This window comes from Arvicanthis niloticus, chromosome 23 (assembly GCF_011762505.2).
Source record: "Arvicanthis niloticus isolate mArvNil1 chromosome 23, mArvNil1.pat.X, whole genome shotgun sequence".
NCBI lineage: Eukaryota > Metazoa > Chordata > Mammalia > Rodentia > Muridae > Arvicanthis > Arvicanthis niloticus.
The window spans coordinates 18,089,884-18,106,900 of record NC_133430.1 but is presented as its reverse complement, the minus strand read 5'-3'; the positions used below and the strand labels follow the sequence as shown (position 1 = coordinate 18,106,900).

Genomic DNA, 17,017 nt, shown 5'->3' with positions numbered 1-17,017 from the left:
TCTAGCCTAGGTAGAAATGACTGCAGGGTCTTCTGGAGTTCTCTGAGGTGATAGCAAAAAGTCTGGTACAGAGTGTTTGAAATAGCTAAGGCAAGCAATCAACTGTGATTGGGTATAGTTTTCTTGGTGTGTCTGTGGAGTATTCAAAACAGCCAGCCCTTCGGGCTGTTTGACTAACCATCCTTTTGATCAAAGTAGCCGTTAATTAGGGAGTCAGTTTTCCCAACCCTCAAACTCTCACTCAGGAATAGAAACATAAAGAGTACTTACATTGACAACCTAAAGGATGTATCGTTAACGCTAATAACACTAATTAATAGCAATATGTAATACCTGCCCAGGGTCCCAAACAAGGTTTGCATCCCTCCTCAGTGTCACTCGGACTCTCTGGACTTTCAGTGTCCTGTCTTTTTTTAATTTTTAATTATTTTCTTTATGTTTACATATACGAGTTTGTGCACCACATGCTTACAGGTGCCCTGGATGGTTGTTAGCCGACATGTGGGTCTCCTGCTCTTTGCTGCTGAGCCATCTCTCCAGATCCTCAAGGGTAATTTTAACATAGTAATAGCCATCATCATCAGTCCCTTGTCATCAGTGGGAAGGGAAAAAAAAAAAAAAAAAAAAAAAAAAAAAAAAAACGCACAAATTTAGATGACTTTAGACAAAGAAATATTCTCAAGAGAGCTGGCAACTTCCAGAAACTAAAGAAGAACATAAATGCTGTGTACAGATCAACTTCTCAGTCCCAAGTGCCATTCCTGCTTGTCACAAACACTTCTTCCCAATGATAATTTTAAATTCTTTTTACGTTTCCAAATTTTCAAATTTTTCCTAAGTCTTTAACATCCAAGATCATTGTCTTAAGTCACTGACAAAAATCCAACAGCAGCTGCTTAGAGTTCCTTCAAGTAAACTATTTTAAGTTTTACCCACGTTTAACAAGTCCTTGTACCAAACCGCTGAAATAAAAACCCTTCGTGCTCAATTTCGCCCGTGAGGAAGTTGGTCCCGATAGGCTTCCGTAGCCTTTTTTTTTTTTTAAAGTCACTTCCGTTCTGACGGGGTCGTTTTGGTGGATGCACTTCCGGCGGTGGTGACTTGGACGGCTAAAGGAAGATGGTGAGTGACTAAGGGTTTCGGCTGGTAGTCGCGGGCACCGAGGCGCCCCAGGGCGGGAGGACGAAGCGATGCGCCGCTCGAGTTCGTCGCGGCCCGCGGGTCGGAGCGGGTCGCACTCCTCGGCGGACGCAGGCAGGACGCACGGCGCCCGCGGAGCTACGGGGCAGACCTGCTGTGAACCGGTCGAGTAGGCGCTGAAGGGCTAGAGCCGAGCGGGACAGCCTGGCCGACGCTGGGGACAGCGGCTGAGCTGCAGAACCAGCGTGATATTTATCCGCCAACGGCTCGGCGCTCTCCAGTTTGGTTTGTTGGGCCGGATTCAGATGTAGGCACTGAGGGTATCTGGCGGGCACGGTTGATGTCGCTCCCTCCTTGGCGCTTCCATTCTAGAGAAGGGAGACAATAAACATGTCAGGGAACAGGACCGGGCCAGATCATGATGTGGCTGTGTTGTAAGAAGGTGGCTGTTTTTTGATAAGGTGTCAGCGAAGGATGTGAAGTCTGAGTAGAGGCCTAAAATTAAGGTTTTAAGGGAGTAATCCGTGCTGATATCTGAGTGAAGCAGGAGCAGGGCAGAGGGTCGGAAAATGCAAAAGGAGGCAGCCCTGAAGTCCGCCTGAATCATGAGCTGCTAAGCCGGTGCTTCTGAATGTGGTTGAAGGCCAGAACACACAAAGGACCTGCGAAGACTTTGAAAAGTGTTCCGAATATGTGCCCGGCATTTCCCCAGAGTTGTTCTTATTTCTTAGAACAACCCCAAAGATTATTATTAATGTCCCCATTTTAATGAGGAAACAAATGCAGTAAGTGGCCATCGGTGGGACAAGTCCTTTCTTTTCTAGAGCAGTTGAGAGACAGTCAGGGTTTGCTATACAACAGAACTTAGTGTGATTTCTATCTAACAAGCTTTGTGACAATATACAAGTCTGTTAACCTCTCTGGACCTTGGTCCTTTTATCTGTCTATATATTAGGGGGACTTTAAGAATCAAATGGTTCAGGGATTAAGAGCACTTGCTGCTCTTTCAGAGAACTCAAGTTTGGTTCCCAGCACCAATGGCAGGAGGTTCCAGAACCTTCTGTAACTCCATCTCCAAGGAATCTAACACCTTCTTCTGGTACCCACCTCCAACTCCCCTGCCCCCACCCCACACACACTATTAAAAAAAAATCTCGTTAAAGTCAAATGAGATATTATTCCAAGAATGTTTAGCACACTGCTCAGCATATTTTAGGAGCTTTATAAAAGGTTTCACTCTTACTCTTTGAGGCTGAGAAACAATGGTAGTTGTCTCCGAGATGAGGAGAATGTCTTTCACTGGAACCAAATGGGAAAGATGTGGGAATGGTAAATGAACCTGGGAAGGCTAGGTTGGCTAGGACTGGGCATGCTGAATTAGGGAGTTGAGAGCAAACTCATAACCAGAGTGGATTTGGACCACAGTCACCACCGTGAAGCCACACTGTAACAATCCTGACCCAGTAGTATATTGTTAGAACTTAATTCATTGAAGCGATAAGGATACATTTGCTGTATTCATTCCCAGCAGTGGGTGAGGAGAAAGAGTACCCACTTGACACGAGTTCAGTGGAGGAGCCTGACTTACTCACAGACCACCTTCCCAGGCTCGTCAGTGATTCATCTGTGGCAGGAATAATGAAACCTATTTTGGGATTGTGCTGAATGAATGGTAGGGAAGGAAAAATAGCTAGCACACAGTTGGGCCTGTAACAAACACCTCCCAGACGCTGGTTGTGCCAGCCACAAGCAAGATCCCTTAGAAGTAAGAGGCTGTTAAAGGTTCTAACTTGCACATCCTATTTCAACACAACTAACTGTATCTCCCAGAATCTCTTTTCAGCCCTTAACTATTTTCAGAGTAAAACACAAAGTTTTCAGAGCCTTACATGTGTTGGAATATGCTTGGCATTATTTCTACTTGGTAACCTGATGTGGTTGCTTTGTCTTGATACTGAAGCTCCAGTGTTGTAGTGATTGAGTGCCTCCCCAGGGGCGACTCAGTAATTCCACAGTTACCGATGTTCAAACTCGACCATTGGGCAGATGAGATGGCTCTTGACATTAAGCCTGACAACTTGAGTTTTCTTTCCAGGACCCACAAGGCAGAAGGAAAGACTTAATCCCTAGAAGTTGTCCCTTGGCTTCCTCATGTGTGCCCTGGCATGCAGGCATGTACCCACACATGCACTAAACCACATATTTTTACACAAGAAGTTAAAGTACCACCATTTAAGTCATTGTCCTCTGTTAAGCATTGTTTTAATTAAATTCAGAAATTCTGGTGAGCTTTTCATACATTTTAAGATTGGTAAGAGAGAATTGTCCAGGAGACCCAGGCTGTCAAGATAGGAGCTTGATAAGTTGCTGTCTAAAGTCTTCTGGGTCCTGTGGATCTCTGGAGAGAGTAAATGGCCATGGAATATGTATGACATGATGTGACAGCTTTCATAGTCTGGGCTGTAGCTTATATCAGAGGATAGCGAGTCTGAATGAAGCTCCCAGCTGAGAGAGGTGCTCTCTGACCGTCAGCTTTCTTATGGGGCTCTTCAGCATCCAGTGGTTCTTGGTCAGTGCATACCTGGCCTGCCAGGTCCTTGGTTTCCACACATTACAGTGGGAATGTGCTTGTGTTTTAGGCTCACAGAACCAGTAGAATGCTCTTCTGAAGTGATCGTATTCTGAATTTATGTGTGTCTGTCTTTTTTATCCCCCAGGGTCAAAGTCAGAGTGGTGGCCATGGTCCTGGGGGTGGCAAGAAGGATGACAAGGTAAGTAATAAGCAAGATGTGACCGTGCCATAGAAACTGCCTCAGGGTTCAGCGTGTTCTTTATGGTGCCACAAACTTGAAGAAGCAAAGTAATGGGGTTATTTCAGTAACCTTGTGTACAAATGGGTAACCTGTTTTATTTCTAAAGAACTTACTGCCCTGAGTTAATGATTTTTTTGAAAGCATGAATATTGTGGAAGTTTTAAAGTAGATCAATTATAAGTGTTTAACTTACTGAGGTGTGAGAACTTGGATCAAACTTGGCAAAAAACTCATTTCTGACCTGAAGTCTACTTACTGAAAAAAATCTGAGTCACTGCCATTTCTATGAAGAGATTACACTTATTTGCTGCAGCTAGGTCTTACTGACTAAGAGAGCCGGAATGTGAAATCTGCTTTTTAAAAGGTGGTCATTTTGCAGACTCAGCAGGGTGTGTATCTGTCTCTGTCTCTGTCTCTGTCTCTCTCTCTCTCTCTCTCTCTCTCTCTCTCTCTCTCTCTCTCTCTCTCTCTCTCTGTGTGTGTGTGTGTGTGTGTGTGTGGCCATGATCAAAAGAGGCCATCGGTGTGAGGTGGGATGAGAGGGAAGAGGGAAATAATGTAACCTTATTTTAATTTTAAAAAATTAATAAAAGGAATAGTTATCTTAAATATCCTAAAAGATGATAACATTTGTAGCCCTAGAAATAGATGGTAACAATACAAAAATAAATGTCCATAAATGTGACGCCTTTTCCTACTCTTCTAAAACCTGAAGGACAAGAAAAAGAAATACGAACCTCCTGTCCCAACTAGAGTGGGGAAAAAGAAGAAGAAAACAAAGGGACCAGATGCCGCCAGCAAACTGCCACTGGGTAATGCCCTGCTCTTCTGCTGTCCCCCGGGCCCCAGGGAAACACCGCAAGTAGCATGGAGTACAGAGGAAGGCAGGAAGTACCGGGAAGACTGAGCTATCTCTGGCTACAACCCCATCCTACTTATTAACTCCTGTGTAGCCCTTACTGGGTTGGCATAGAAGTTACATTTTATCTTAAAATACAATGTTCCATGAGTCTGTCTCATGCTAACCATTCACAGTAAGCCATGGTGCATCTGTTATCCCAGCACTCGATCGATCGCTGAATTCCAGACTAGCCAGGGCTACACAGAGAGACCTTTCTCAAAAGAGAAAAAAAGAAAGACATCCTATTCACTGTCTCTAAGTAGCTAACCCCTCTGAGGTATTGAACATGTAAGTCATATCTTGCTTTTTAATTTTTTTGTTATTTTATGGAGGGTACACACATGCTGCAGTGTGCATGTAAAGATCAGAGGACAACTTTTGGGAGTTGGTTCTCTCCTGTCACTGTTCTGAGGATGGAAATTAGGTCATGGGCTTGCACAGCGAGGCCTTTACTCAGAACCTGCATCCTGATGGCCCTGTTTGTTGTGAGGTGGGGGCTCAGTTTTGCAGTCCAGGCTGTCTCTAGGTGTGTGCCCCTCTTGCATTAGCTTCCCAAGTGCTGAGATTAATGTACCACAGTGGGAATAGAGTTTAAACTACTGATCCAGTCTCCAACACCTCATGCAAGTGAAGTATTACTGTATTAACGTTTGGATATGTCTGAACTAAAGTTTATTTTTGAGAATTATTTTATGTATATGAATGTTTTACCTGCCAAGCACATGGGTTTGAGCTGCCATGTGGGTACTAAGAACTGAACCCAAGTCCTCTGGAAGAGCAGCTAATGCTCTTACTGCCGAGCCGCCATCTCTCCAGCCCCTTTATCACAGGTATCTCATTTGTGTGTATGTGGGATGAGGCCCATGCTCACTCCTGCGCTCAGATACAGTTGTCAGTATGTGGAAGTCACAGTACAACTTGCAGGCTCAATTCTGTCCTTCCACCATGGGGGTCCAAGGGATAGAACTCAGGTCTTCAGGCTTGGCAGCAAGCTCTTCAACCACTAAGCTATCTTGCCAGCCCTGAACTTAAAGCTTTTTAATGGCTTTCTGATGAAAATAAAGTAAAACTTTATTGTAAACTTTTAAGTTCCAAATGTGTAACGCCTTCTTTTTTAATTATAGTAACACCTCACACCCAGTGCCGTCTGAAATTGCTGAAGCTTGAGAGGATAAAAGACTATCTTCTCATGGAGGAGGAGTTCATTAGAAACCAGGAACAGATGAAACCCTTAGAAGAAAAGCAAGAGGTGAGTGGAGAAGGTTCTGTAGTTTTCTTCTTTACTGAGTGAGTTGTGTTGAGAACCTAAAACTGTCACAGTGAGAGTCATGGGTGAGCTTTGCAGACTTCTGACTGCCAGCGTTTAAAGCCAGGGAGATGGCACAGCAGGGAAGAGACTGACTGCACCCTGGCAACCAAATATGAAAAGGTAAAAATCCAGATGAGGTGCACATCTGTCATCCTGCCACCCTACAGCAAGACCAGAGGCAGGGACTAGACAACCCCCCAGAAGCTAGCTCTCCAGATAGCCTGTGCACGCACAGCAAGTTATTCTGTGGTCTCTGCATGCTCAGAGGCACACACACAGAAAATGAATGAGTGAAAAAAGAAGCATTTAGTGCTTTGTCGCTCTAGGCAGATGCTTTGTAAATGCGTCGTCTGCCTTATAGTCTAATTTGCTTTTTTTCCTTGGCTATTATTAGGAGGAAAGATCAAAAGTGGATGATCTCAGGGGGACCCCCATGTCTGTAGGAACCTTGGAAGAGATCATTGATGATAATCACGCCATTGTGTCTACATCTGTGGGCTCAGAACACTATGTCAGCATCCTGTCATTTGTAGACAAGGATCTGCTGGAACCAGGCTGTTCAGTCCTGCTCAACCACAAGGTGAGTTGCTGGTCTTTAGGGAAACCCACAGACGTGTGTCCTTCCTCTTAGACCTGCCTGCTTGTGCTGGAAGTGGATCCCCAAAGCACTCACTTTGGGGAAAGATACTGGTACTGCTTGCCATAAACGGATTGAAGATAACTCATGGTCACGTTAAGACTTGATCCTTGTAGGTGCATGCTGTGATCGGGGTGCTCATGGATGACACGGATCCTCTGGTTACAGTGATGAAGGTGGAAAAGGCCCCCCAGGAAACCTACGCAGATATTGGGGGACTGGACAACCAGATCCAGGAAATTAAGGTATGGCGAGGACCAGGTCTGGGTTTCCAGACTTTTGCTTTCTTATACCTGTTCTGTTTGCATGCTTGTCTTCTTTATTGAGCAATTCCAGCTATGGATCTTTATGTACTGTTAGGAACTCGAAATCACACTGAACCTTGTGATGGTCCTGTAGTATTTTCACACTTTGCAGATTTAATGTTGAGTGAGTATTGGGCGAAATGTGATGTCCCTAGCTGTGCTGACTTGTGCGGTTGTGTACTCACACAGGCTCACAAGTGCTGGGCCTCTACCATATTCCCTGTTCCTGAGTGTTCCTGGAGCCTGGGAGGTGTGGTGGTTCGGGGTGGCTATGTGCTGCCTCTGCCTTTGACCCATGGGGAAGTCAGTCACAACTACCAAAGATGTCCACTGCTGACCTCTCAGCTGGAACGAGGCACAGGGTGAATAGCTCTAGTGATAGTGGGGTAGCTGTCAGGAAGTCTTTCCAGGCCCTGTGTCTAATCTACTCAAGAAAGGCTGAGCTTTGACTTCCTTCAGTTTTATTTTGCTCCAGAATTGCTTAGGTATTGTTCAGGGTTGACTTCTGGAAGGAGAAGGAAAACTGGGTGTGGCTTAGAAAGGGAGTTGATTAAAAACTCAGTAGACACATGTGCTCTTTGGCGTGTCCCACCCCAAGTGGACGTTCAGAAGACTGAGATTTCTATTTATCTTTGTGGAAAACAAGATATTTTCATGTCAAGAAATGCTACTCAGAGTGGTTTTGTAGGATCAGGGAGGATTAGCTAGGATTTATTGCATAGCCATAACCTATTTGTAGAAATCTGTATAATTGTTATTAAGATGAAGTTATAATTTCTTAAATGGTACAAAATTTACTTTGATTTCAAATTTAAGGTTTTCATTGGTATGAGCTTCTTAATGATATAAAAGTGAGATTAATATTGTTACTCTCCTAGGCACTGTGCTTATATAACACATTTAGGAATACAAGGCTTAGACCCAGTCCTTCTTTAACTTTTTTAACTGATTTGAGATGGTTAGCCTGTGAGTTAAGGGCCTATAGCAAATTCATGGCTCTGAGTTTATTGTTACGATGTTTTCTATAATTTATTTAGAAATAGCTGAAAGTTAACAGACAACAGTCCAGATTGCCTTACATGGATAGTTGGTTTTCAAAATGTCAGAAGTCCACAGAATTGACGTTACAAACATGTCTGTATTAATGTTCATTTTGATTAGAGAACTGTCTGCTCCTGACAGCTTCCTGTCTTGGATTCTAAGAAGAAATTGAGCATCTTTGGAGTTATTCCAGTTGTGGTGAGACAGCCACCAGGCAAGAATTGCCTCTTTTCATCTATAGACAAATCACTGTCCAGAAAAGGACACACTTGCAGAATAATCGACTGATTATATCTGCCAAGACAGAGTAATCAACCCTTAATAAATCTGTATCACTAGGTCTGTCAGTGGTCTGGGCCAGAAGGCTGAAGATCGGATGCTCCAACGTTCTATAGTATAGGGACTGTCCAGGTGTTCAGCGGTCTCTATAATTTGACTAAGTTTTAGAAGCTATGCTTTGTGCTTCCCATAATTTCAGTTAACTCTAGTCATTCTGGATTTCTGACGGGGTTGAAAACTTATAGTCTCATAGCCAATCCCGGCTATTTACTTTGAGAGAAAAGGTTTGAGAGGATGGTTTTCAGCTTACATTCATTCTAAAGCCAAGAAAAAGAAGCCAGGTTCAGAACTAAGCCTTTTACTTAGGAGGGATGACAGAGGTTCTGTTTAGTCAATAAAATGATGAACTGGGTATTAGGCCTATCTTGTACTTTACTGACCCAAATTGGTATAGTTATGCTCTAATTGTATTTTAAGAGAAAAGTTTTATTTTAACAGGAAGGGTGATATGTAGGAGGAGCTAAGGTGGGAGGAGTAAGGAGAGGAAGAGGAGAGGAGGAGCTAGGTGACAAGGGGCGGGGCGGGACATGGAGGCAGATGTTCCAGTGTCTCTGCCAATCAAAGATAGTTGCTATATCTAGGTTGGGTATTGGGTTACACTTCTAATTGTATGGGCATCTTGTTATCAAGCATTACCAAACTTATAAAGCCTTTGATTAACATTAAAAAAAAAAATAGTATAAAAGCAAAAAGGAGAAGGAGGGATGGGATAGGGGTTTTCTAAGGAGGGGAAATGGGGAAAGGAGATGGCATCTGAAATGTAAAATATCCAATAAAGATTTTCACATCAAAAAAAAAAAAAAAAAAGAAAAGAAAAAGAAAAGAAATGTTACTCAGTTAAACTTTGCTTTTTACCAAGTGTTTCTTCTCTGTAGGAGTCTGTGGAGCTTCCCCTTACCCATCCTGAGTATTATGAAGAAATGGGGATAAAGCCCCCTAAGGGGGTCATTCTCTACGGTCCGCCAGGAACAGGTATGCCATGTTGAACACTGTAGGCGCTTCACTCCTGTCTGCAGCAGCGTGGGCAAGAGGACACCACAGTCCCTTAGCTTAACTCCGGAGCTGGGCTGGGGAGGGAGAGGTCGAACATTGCTTAGCACGCACAAAGCCATGGGTTGGGTCCAGCAAGCCCATACCACCCCTACACACACAAAACAAGTTCTCAACCTTGGTTGACCATATACAATGACATCACCTTAAGAACCCTAAACAGTGCTGCTGTTTGTCCCAGGCCCGAAGGCACACATGCATTCATCTGCAGCATGGCCAAGCCTCAGTCCAGTGTGGCGATGGCGTTTGAAGTTGTTCTGAGGTGTTGGATCAGGTCCATTTCCTGCCACAATAGCACTGAGTAAATACTGTTGGGTGAAGATAAAAACACACATTTAACGCTACAGTTGGTTGGTTGTACTCAGCTGTGGAGACCAGTGCTTGGCAGTTGATTACCCTGCAGATCAGAGCAGGAGGGGTCATTGGCTTAGAACTGATGTTTAGTTCCTACTGACCTGTGCTGGGAGCTGTTAAGAGACTGAGAAGTACCTTCCCCAAGAAGCCTGGAGCTAGGAGCCACTCTGCTTTATCTCAATGAAAACTAAAGGCACGGAGAGGCCGGTGATGAGCCCAGGGCCACAGAGCTTTTGGCATTGAGCTAGTAATGGCTAGAGCTGCAACACTGTCCTCCTGACCCTCCAGTGTGCATCTCATGAGGTGTGGGCACTGTGGTGCTGGGTGGATGGGCCTGTCAGAGTGGGAAGCTTGTTCAGTGATTCCCTGTGGCACTTGAAGTAACCCAGCAGCTTTCCTTGGCCACTCCTGGACACTAAAATGTCATCGTCTTTCCCATCCTGAGTTGGTGTCCCAGGAATACCATTGTCTCCTGAGACTTTTTACCTGACATTCGTCTATGACCAAGAAGACATTGTCAGCACATGGTGTCCGTCTGTCACAGAGTATAGCTCTGTCTTTCCCTAGCTCTCCCTCTGCATCCTAAACTAACACCCAGCCCTCCTCATTCACTCTCAAAGGCCAAGGTGCCAGCCACTCTAACATTCTTGAGCTGAGCACTCTTTGGCGACTGGCCTGTGTTAAGGCTGGTCTCTGGAGCTGAGCGTCGGCGCTGTTTAGAGCTCCCAAAGTGAATTCTGTGTACGCTGTCAACCAGAATTGAAAATGTGTGTGTGTGTGTGTACGTGTGTGTACACAACCAGAAAGAAAAACACCAGTGATAGAGCAGCATTAGAAGCACTATTTGAGGGACTAGAGAGATGGCTCGGCCGTTAAGAGCACTGACTGCTCTTCCAGGGGTTAGATTCTCAGCAGCCACCACACGGTGGCTCACAACCACCTGTAATGGGATCTGGTGCCCTGATTAATAGCTCTTCTAATGCTATGACCCTTTAATATAGTCCCTCATGTTGTGGTGACCCCCCATCGTAAAATATTTTTGTTGCTACTTCATAACTGTAATTTTGCTACTGTTATGAATTGTGATGTAAACATCTGGTATACAAGATACCTACTATGGGACTCCCAGATGGGTCTCGACCCACAGGTTGCCAGCCGCTGCTTTAGATGATACTTTGGGCTCACAAAATGTCTCAGTGATAGTGGTGTCTGTCACACAAGTCTGGCAACCTGCGTTTGATCTTCAGAGTCCATTGAAGGTGGAAGAAGGGAAACCCTTTGCCAGGTTGTCTTCTGTCCTCCACACCTGCTCAATGGCACATGCCCCCCATACACAGACACAGCACACACGGAAATAATAAATTTTTTAATGAGAAAAAAATAACCAAGTAAAGGTATTGCTGACATTATCATGATGACTTTAAAAAGAGTTTATGTCATTAGATTGGGAGAGCAGACGAATAGACAGCTGCTGGTATGGTGGTGTTGCCGGTGCCCATCCACTAGGATGGGGTGCTTCTAACAGCAGTTAAACGGCTTTCTTCTTGTCTTATTCTTTTTACCCAAAATAGGTAAAACTCTATTGGCCAAAGCAGTAGCGAACCAAACTTCAGCCACTTTCTTGCGAGTGGTTGGTTCAGAACTTATTCAGAAGTACCTAGGTGACGGGCCCAAGCTCGTTCGGGAGCTCTTCCGGGTTGCTGAAGAACATGCACCATCCATTGTGTTCATTGATGAGATTGACGCCATTGGGACCAAAAGGTAGACTTGCCCTGAACTGTTGTGTGAGATGAAACAATACTGTTCGTCCCAGTGCAGCAAGCCCTTGCTGTGCATGGCCCTCGGGATACTTGGCTCTCTGCCCTCCCAGGGGCCTTAAGCACCTACCCAGGCAGTGTCTGGAACCCAGTGGTGTCAGAGCACTTGCTTGCATGGAGCCAGTACTGGCCAGACTGCAGACTCACTGTAACCATGGCAGTCTCTGCCCTGCAGTTAAAAGTTGGACCAAACAGGGAGACAAAAAATGGGGCAACTTCAGCCAGAGTTGCTATGTGGTGACATGGTTCAAAAGTGTGTCTGTCCACCTGTGCTGCTGAAAACAAAACACCTCAGGCTGGGTGGTTTAAAAGACAGAGGCTCGTTTCCCCTCTCTTCTGGGCCATAAAATCTCAGGCCAGGGCACTAGCATCATGGTCTGCACAGGCTGCGTCTGCTTCGGGAGCATGCCTTGTTGCTCAGTGCTTCAACAGACAAGCATGTCCCCGCCAGCCAGAACAACAGAGAAAAAGGGCCCTTCATGACAGTGTTAGAGCATGGACGCTGGCACTGTTGTGCCACAGTGACAGCATGAGTGACCTTAGGGTGAGGGGAGCATTGAGTGCCATGCTGTTGGTTTGCTGTACGTGTCCTTTTAACAGACGGCTGAGTCTGCATTTTCTGTTTTTCCAAAGATATGATTCAAACTCTGGAGGCGAGAGAGAAATTCAGCGAACAATGTTGGAGCTGTTGAACCAGTTGGATGGATTTGACTCAAGGGGAGATGTAAAAGTTATCATGGCCACAAACCGAATAGAAACTTTGGATCCAGCACTTATCAGACCAGGTCAGATTCGATTTTATTTCTTCATGGAAAATGAATGGGCTTGTGTTTGAAGTGTGCATTGGGGATTGTTACACAACAGTACACAGAATGGCAAATACTACTTACTGTGCAGTGGAATTTACCAAAACACATCTTGATTGGAGAGACGGCCTCGTTAGGAAAGCCTGTGGGCAAAAAGGCCTGAAGTTAGTCTGACGAGCCGACATGTAAAAGGAGGGTCTGATGGAAGGGGCAGATAGTGGGCTCTGCTGGCCTTTGGCGGGCTCCAGGTCCAGATCAATGACACTGGAGAGACACTGATCTTAAAAAACAAGGTGATAGGTGCACATGCACACCTCCCACCCACCCACCCACAAGTTCAAGTTTGTCCCCTTGAGATTCCCAGCTAGGAGAGTGACACTGTGTGGTTTGGCCCTTCTCGTTCTAGTTTTGCACTGTGATCGTTTCCTCCCATTACTCAGAATTTTCTTTTTAGCCCAGAGCACTCACTTTTTACCCTGAAGAAAAGATTCATAGACCATGATTCTTGATTACATTCAGGTAGCACTAGAAAGAAGCCATGCTTTGTAATATTTCTATGGTAGGCTTGCTCTTGGTCCCTAAGACCATTCAGATCTTGTGCTCATTCCTGAAGGGAGCAGAGCTGGGGGTGGGACCTGGGGGCTGGGTAAGTGGAGTGAGCTCAGATATAGATGCTCACAGAGCACAGAAATGAATGAACACTCTTTAGGGTCCAGGTGTCATCCCCACAGCATCGTCTAACTAAAGCACCACATGTGGGGTGGACTAAGGCTCTGAGTGGGGCAGAGTGTGGGTCTAGATGGAAGTAGCTGAAAGCTTTGTACCTGCAGGCCGCATTGACAGAAAGATCGAGTTCCCCCTGCCTGACGAGAAGACCAAGAAACGTATCTTCCAGATTCACACAAGCAGGATGACGCTGGCTGATGATGTGACCTTGGATGACTTGATCATGGCAAAGGATGACCTCTCTGGGGCTGACATCAAGGTGAGTGACTGGGTGGGCTAACCTCTGGAAATTTAGGCTATTAGAAAGACGGCAAACTCTAGGGCTGGCAGTTAGGCTGAGAGTGTGGATCCCTGGTTTAATTACGTCATCCGTCTGGCTTTAACATTACATCCAAATGGAAGATTTGCTATTTATTTGAAGTCATTTAATACATTAATTTATGAAGTAAATGACCCCACCCTGTAAGCCCAGGAGGATCAGTTACTAACGTTAATCTTAGCACCTCCTGTGCCAGGCCTGGGTGACCTGCTTGGGAAAGTCAGACTTTGTGTCTGTCAGGGAAGTGTCTGCTGGGAGGTCCCCAGAGTCGCAGAACCTACACTCTACACTCTTCCCACCCTGAGTTGATGGGCTATCCTCAATTTTAGCTATTGGTTTCCTTGCAAATGTGAGTTAATAAGTTTTCCACGGCTCTTTATATCAAGGCCTGTGAGCAGTGAATGTGGTGCAGGCTCCTTCCTTCAAGGAGCCAGGTCTTCTCCAGCACGGTGCCTTGGTTAGGTAGAAGCGGCACACCCAGTTTTTCCAGACCAGCGCCTGCCCCTGGTCACTAAGGTCATTAGCCTCAGTCCTACACTACTAGGTTAAATAGCTTACGATAGTTTTGTTTTGTTTTTTTAATTGAAAAATACTTTTTAATTGTACTATACCAACTTTTCTTAAAATTTTTTAAGAGTTCAGAAAAGTTACATCACCAGGATATATACACCCACATGCCTATCACCTAAATTTAAATGGCTATTTCCTGCCCTCATGCACACCTACCTTTTGGTTGAACCATTTAAAGTAAACAATCTGATGGCCATTTCCACAACAACTTTTAGTGCCAGGATTGTCGTATTTTAGTCTTGTTATTTTGCTTGGATTTTTTTAGGTTTAATTTTTAATTTTTTGTTTTGTCTTGTTTCTTTTTCAAGACAGGGTTTCTTTGTATAGCTTTAGCTGTCCTGGAACTCACTCTGTAGACCAGGGTGGCCTCCAACACCGAGATTTGACTCTGCCTCCCAAGTACTGGGATTAAAGATGTGTTCCATCACCTGGCTATAATTTTTAACTTTTAATTATATATAAATGTGTATTTTTGTGTGCAACTATGCATGGGAGTATAGCTACCTGCAGAGACAAGAAGAGGGCATCAGATTCCCTGGAGCTTGAGTTATAGACAGTTGTGAACCCGAAATGGGTGCCAGGAACCAAACTCAGACCTCTGCAAAATTACTGTATGTCAGCATAGTCTCTGACTGTAAGTAAATTAACTGTACTCACCACTGTCTTTTGGCATATCACTTTCTATTTCATAGAAATATTTTTAATGAGAGGACTATAAAGATAGCTTAGCAGTTAAGAACACTGGCTACTCTTCCAGAGGACCCAGGTTCAATGCCCAGCACCCACATGGCAGTTCACAGCTGTCTTCACTACAGCTCCAAAGGACCCAACACCCTCACAGAGACATACATGCAGACAAAGCACATGAAATAAACTTTTAAAAATATTTACTTTATAAAAAAAAAAATAAGAAAGGAGAGACAGTAAAAGATACTTTTAACAAAAAGTGAAGCTACAAGAATTTACTGACTGGCTAGAACCTGAGTCACGGCTCAGAATCCCTGATCTCTGGCCAGTCTACCCCTTACAGTCTTCCCAGTTCATGCATCTTGGGTTCCCAGAAATTATGATACATGCGACATTTAAAAAATAACCTGTTCCCAAATGAGCAATTTTGTGTTTAGTCTGTCTTATACTTTATTTCAAAATATCTCTGAATTCCTTAAGTTAAAAATAGGTGTTTCAGTCTGAACATACTGTTCTTTTTTTTTTTTTTCTTTTTTCCCTTTCTAGACAGGGTTTCTCTTTGTAGCCCCGGCTGTCCTTGCTCTGCAGCTGACCTGGGATTAAAGGCATGTGGCACCACACCCGACTCACTCTGTTCTTTCTCTCAGGCAATCTGTACAGAAGCTGGCTTGATGGCCTTGCGGGAACGCAGAATGAAAGTAACAAATGAAGACTTCAAAAAATCTAAAGAGAATGTTCTTTATAAAAAGCAAGAAGGCACCCCTGAGGGGCTGTATCTCTAGTGACCCACGGTCATCCTCAGGGATGGGATGCTGCCCCGAGGAGTCCATTTTCCAGTTAATTTTTGCTAGTAGAGAGCCTGTATCGTGGAGGATGCTGTGCAGGCTGTCTCCATCTGTTGTTGGGCATTGTGCCGGGCTGCCCTCTGCTCCCAATAAAGGATTGTCCTGGTTTGCTTTCTATTACTGCACTGATTACCGTGACCAAAAGCAACTTTGGGAGTTGGGAAGAGTCCATTCTACCTTTCAGCTTACAGTCCATCATGATGGGAAGTCAGGGAAGGAACCTAGAGAAAGGAACTGAAGCAGAAGCTGTCGTGGAATCTACTTCCTGGCTGGCTCAGTCTGCTTCCTCAAATACAGAACCACCTGCCTAGTGTGGCACCACTCAGTCGGCTGGGCCTCCCACAAAAACCATTTATTAAGAAAATCCCATAGGCCTGCCTGTAGGCCAACCTGATGGAAGGCACTGTCTCAGTTAAAGTTCCACCTCCTCAAATGACTGTAGCTTCTGTCAGGTTGACAAAAGGTAATCAGCGCAAGTGTACACTTTCACAGCTGGCCTGTGGCTGCACACCCACCCCTCCCTGCAGCAGATGGGGGACCCTGTACTAGAGAAGCTCATAGGCACCCACAAGGAGCCCCACTTCTTATTTCCAAAGCCAGTGTCTCAGAGCCACAAGGCCAGTGGTCTTTGCATAGTAAAGTCTAGGTTAGTGCGGCTGTTTTTTCAGAAGTCTGCTTTGCTGTGGGCTATGCAGGGCTCCACACTGGCCAGTACATGTTCCCAAGAGGCCAAAATCCCTGAGGAGTCGGTGAAAATCCTATCCCAACCATGCCTGCCTCAGTTCTGGGGTCAGGAACCTGAGCACTTTGTATTTCCTTCCTTAACAAATGGTTCCTTAAAGCCACAAGGAGAGAGGTGGCCAATGGAGAGAAGACATATTCCTCTCCTGTTGTCACCATGACTTAAACAAGTACAAATGTATCTTCATTTAAAGGTCAAAAGACCATTCAGAAAGCTACAATCTTGGTATCCACTGCACTCCTTTCTGAGAAAAACCAGTTTCTTTGAGGTCCATTGGCAGAATTCAGCTCCTTGTAGCCATGGGCTGAGGTCAGTGTTGGCTGAGGGTCGAAATTTCCCAGCTTGTAGAGGACACACTGACTCCTGGACCCACCACCCTCCATCTCGGAGTCAGAAGAGCAGGTCAAGCTCTGGGCCCTGTCTTCCTCCCCCACCCATCTTCCAGTGTGCCCCTTTCTACTTTTTTACCTTCCAAGACTGTCCTGACCAGACTGGTACGCAGATACCCCAGGATACCCTTTCCACTTTATTTTTGTCATTAAGATCTTAATATGTAGCCCAGGCTTGCTTACTGTATAGGTCAGGCTGGTACTAAATTCTCAATGCTCCTTCTGCC

General features: G+C 44.9%; 1 protein-coding gene across 2 annotated transcripts; it reads left to right on the top strand.

The window, feature by feature from the left end:
* Positions 1–1,052: 1,052 nt before the first annotated feature.
* On the top strand, positions 1,053–15,776 carry Psmc1 (proteasome 26S subunit, ATPase 1). 2 transcript variants are annotated; one of them, XM_076921422.1, is made up of 11 exons: positions 1,053–1,122; positions 3,858–3,911; positions 4,669–4,765; positions 5,979–6,103; positions 6,558–6,743; positions 6,917–7,045; positions 9,361–9,457; positions 11,461–11,650; positions 12,340–12,491; positions 13,343–13,497; positions 15,462–15,776. In XM_076921422.1, the coding sequence occupies exons 1-11, from the start codon at positions 1,120–1,122 to the stop codon at positions 15,594–15,596; spliced, it is 1,323 nt and encodes a 440-aa protein (XP_076777537.1). In that variant the 5' UTR covers positions 1,053–1,119; the 3' UTR covers positions 15,597–15,776. The 2 variants fall into 2 exon arrangements, with proteins under 2 accessions (XP_076777537.1, XP_076777538.1); XM_076921423.1 differs by lacking the exon at positions 1,053–1,122 and adding an exon at positions 1,125–1,447.
* The last annotated feature ends 1,241 nt before the right edge of the window (positions 15,777–17,017 follow it).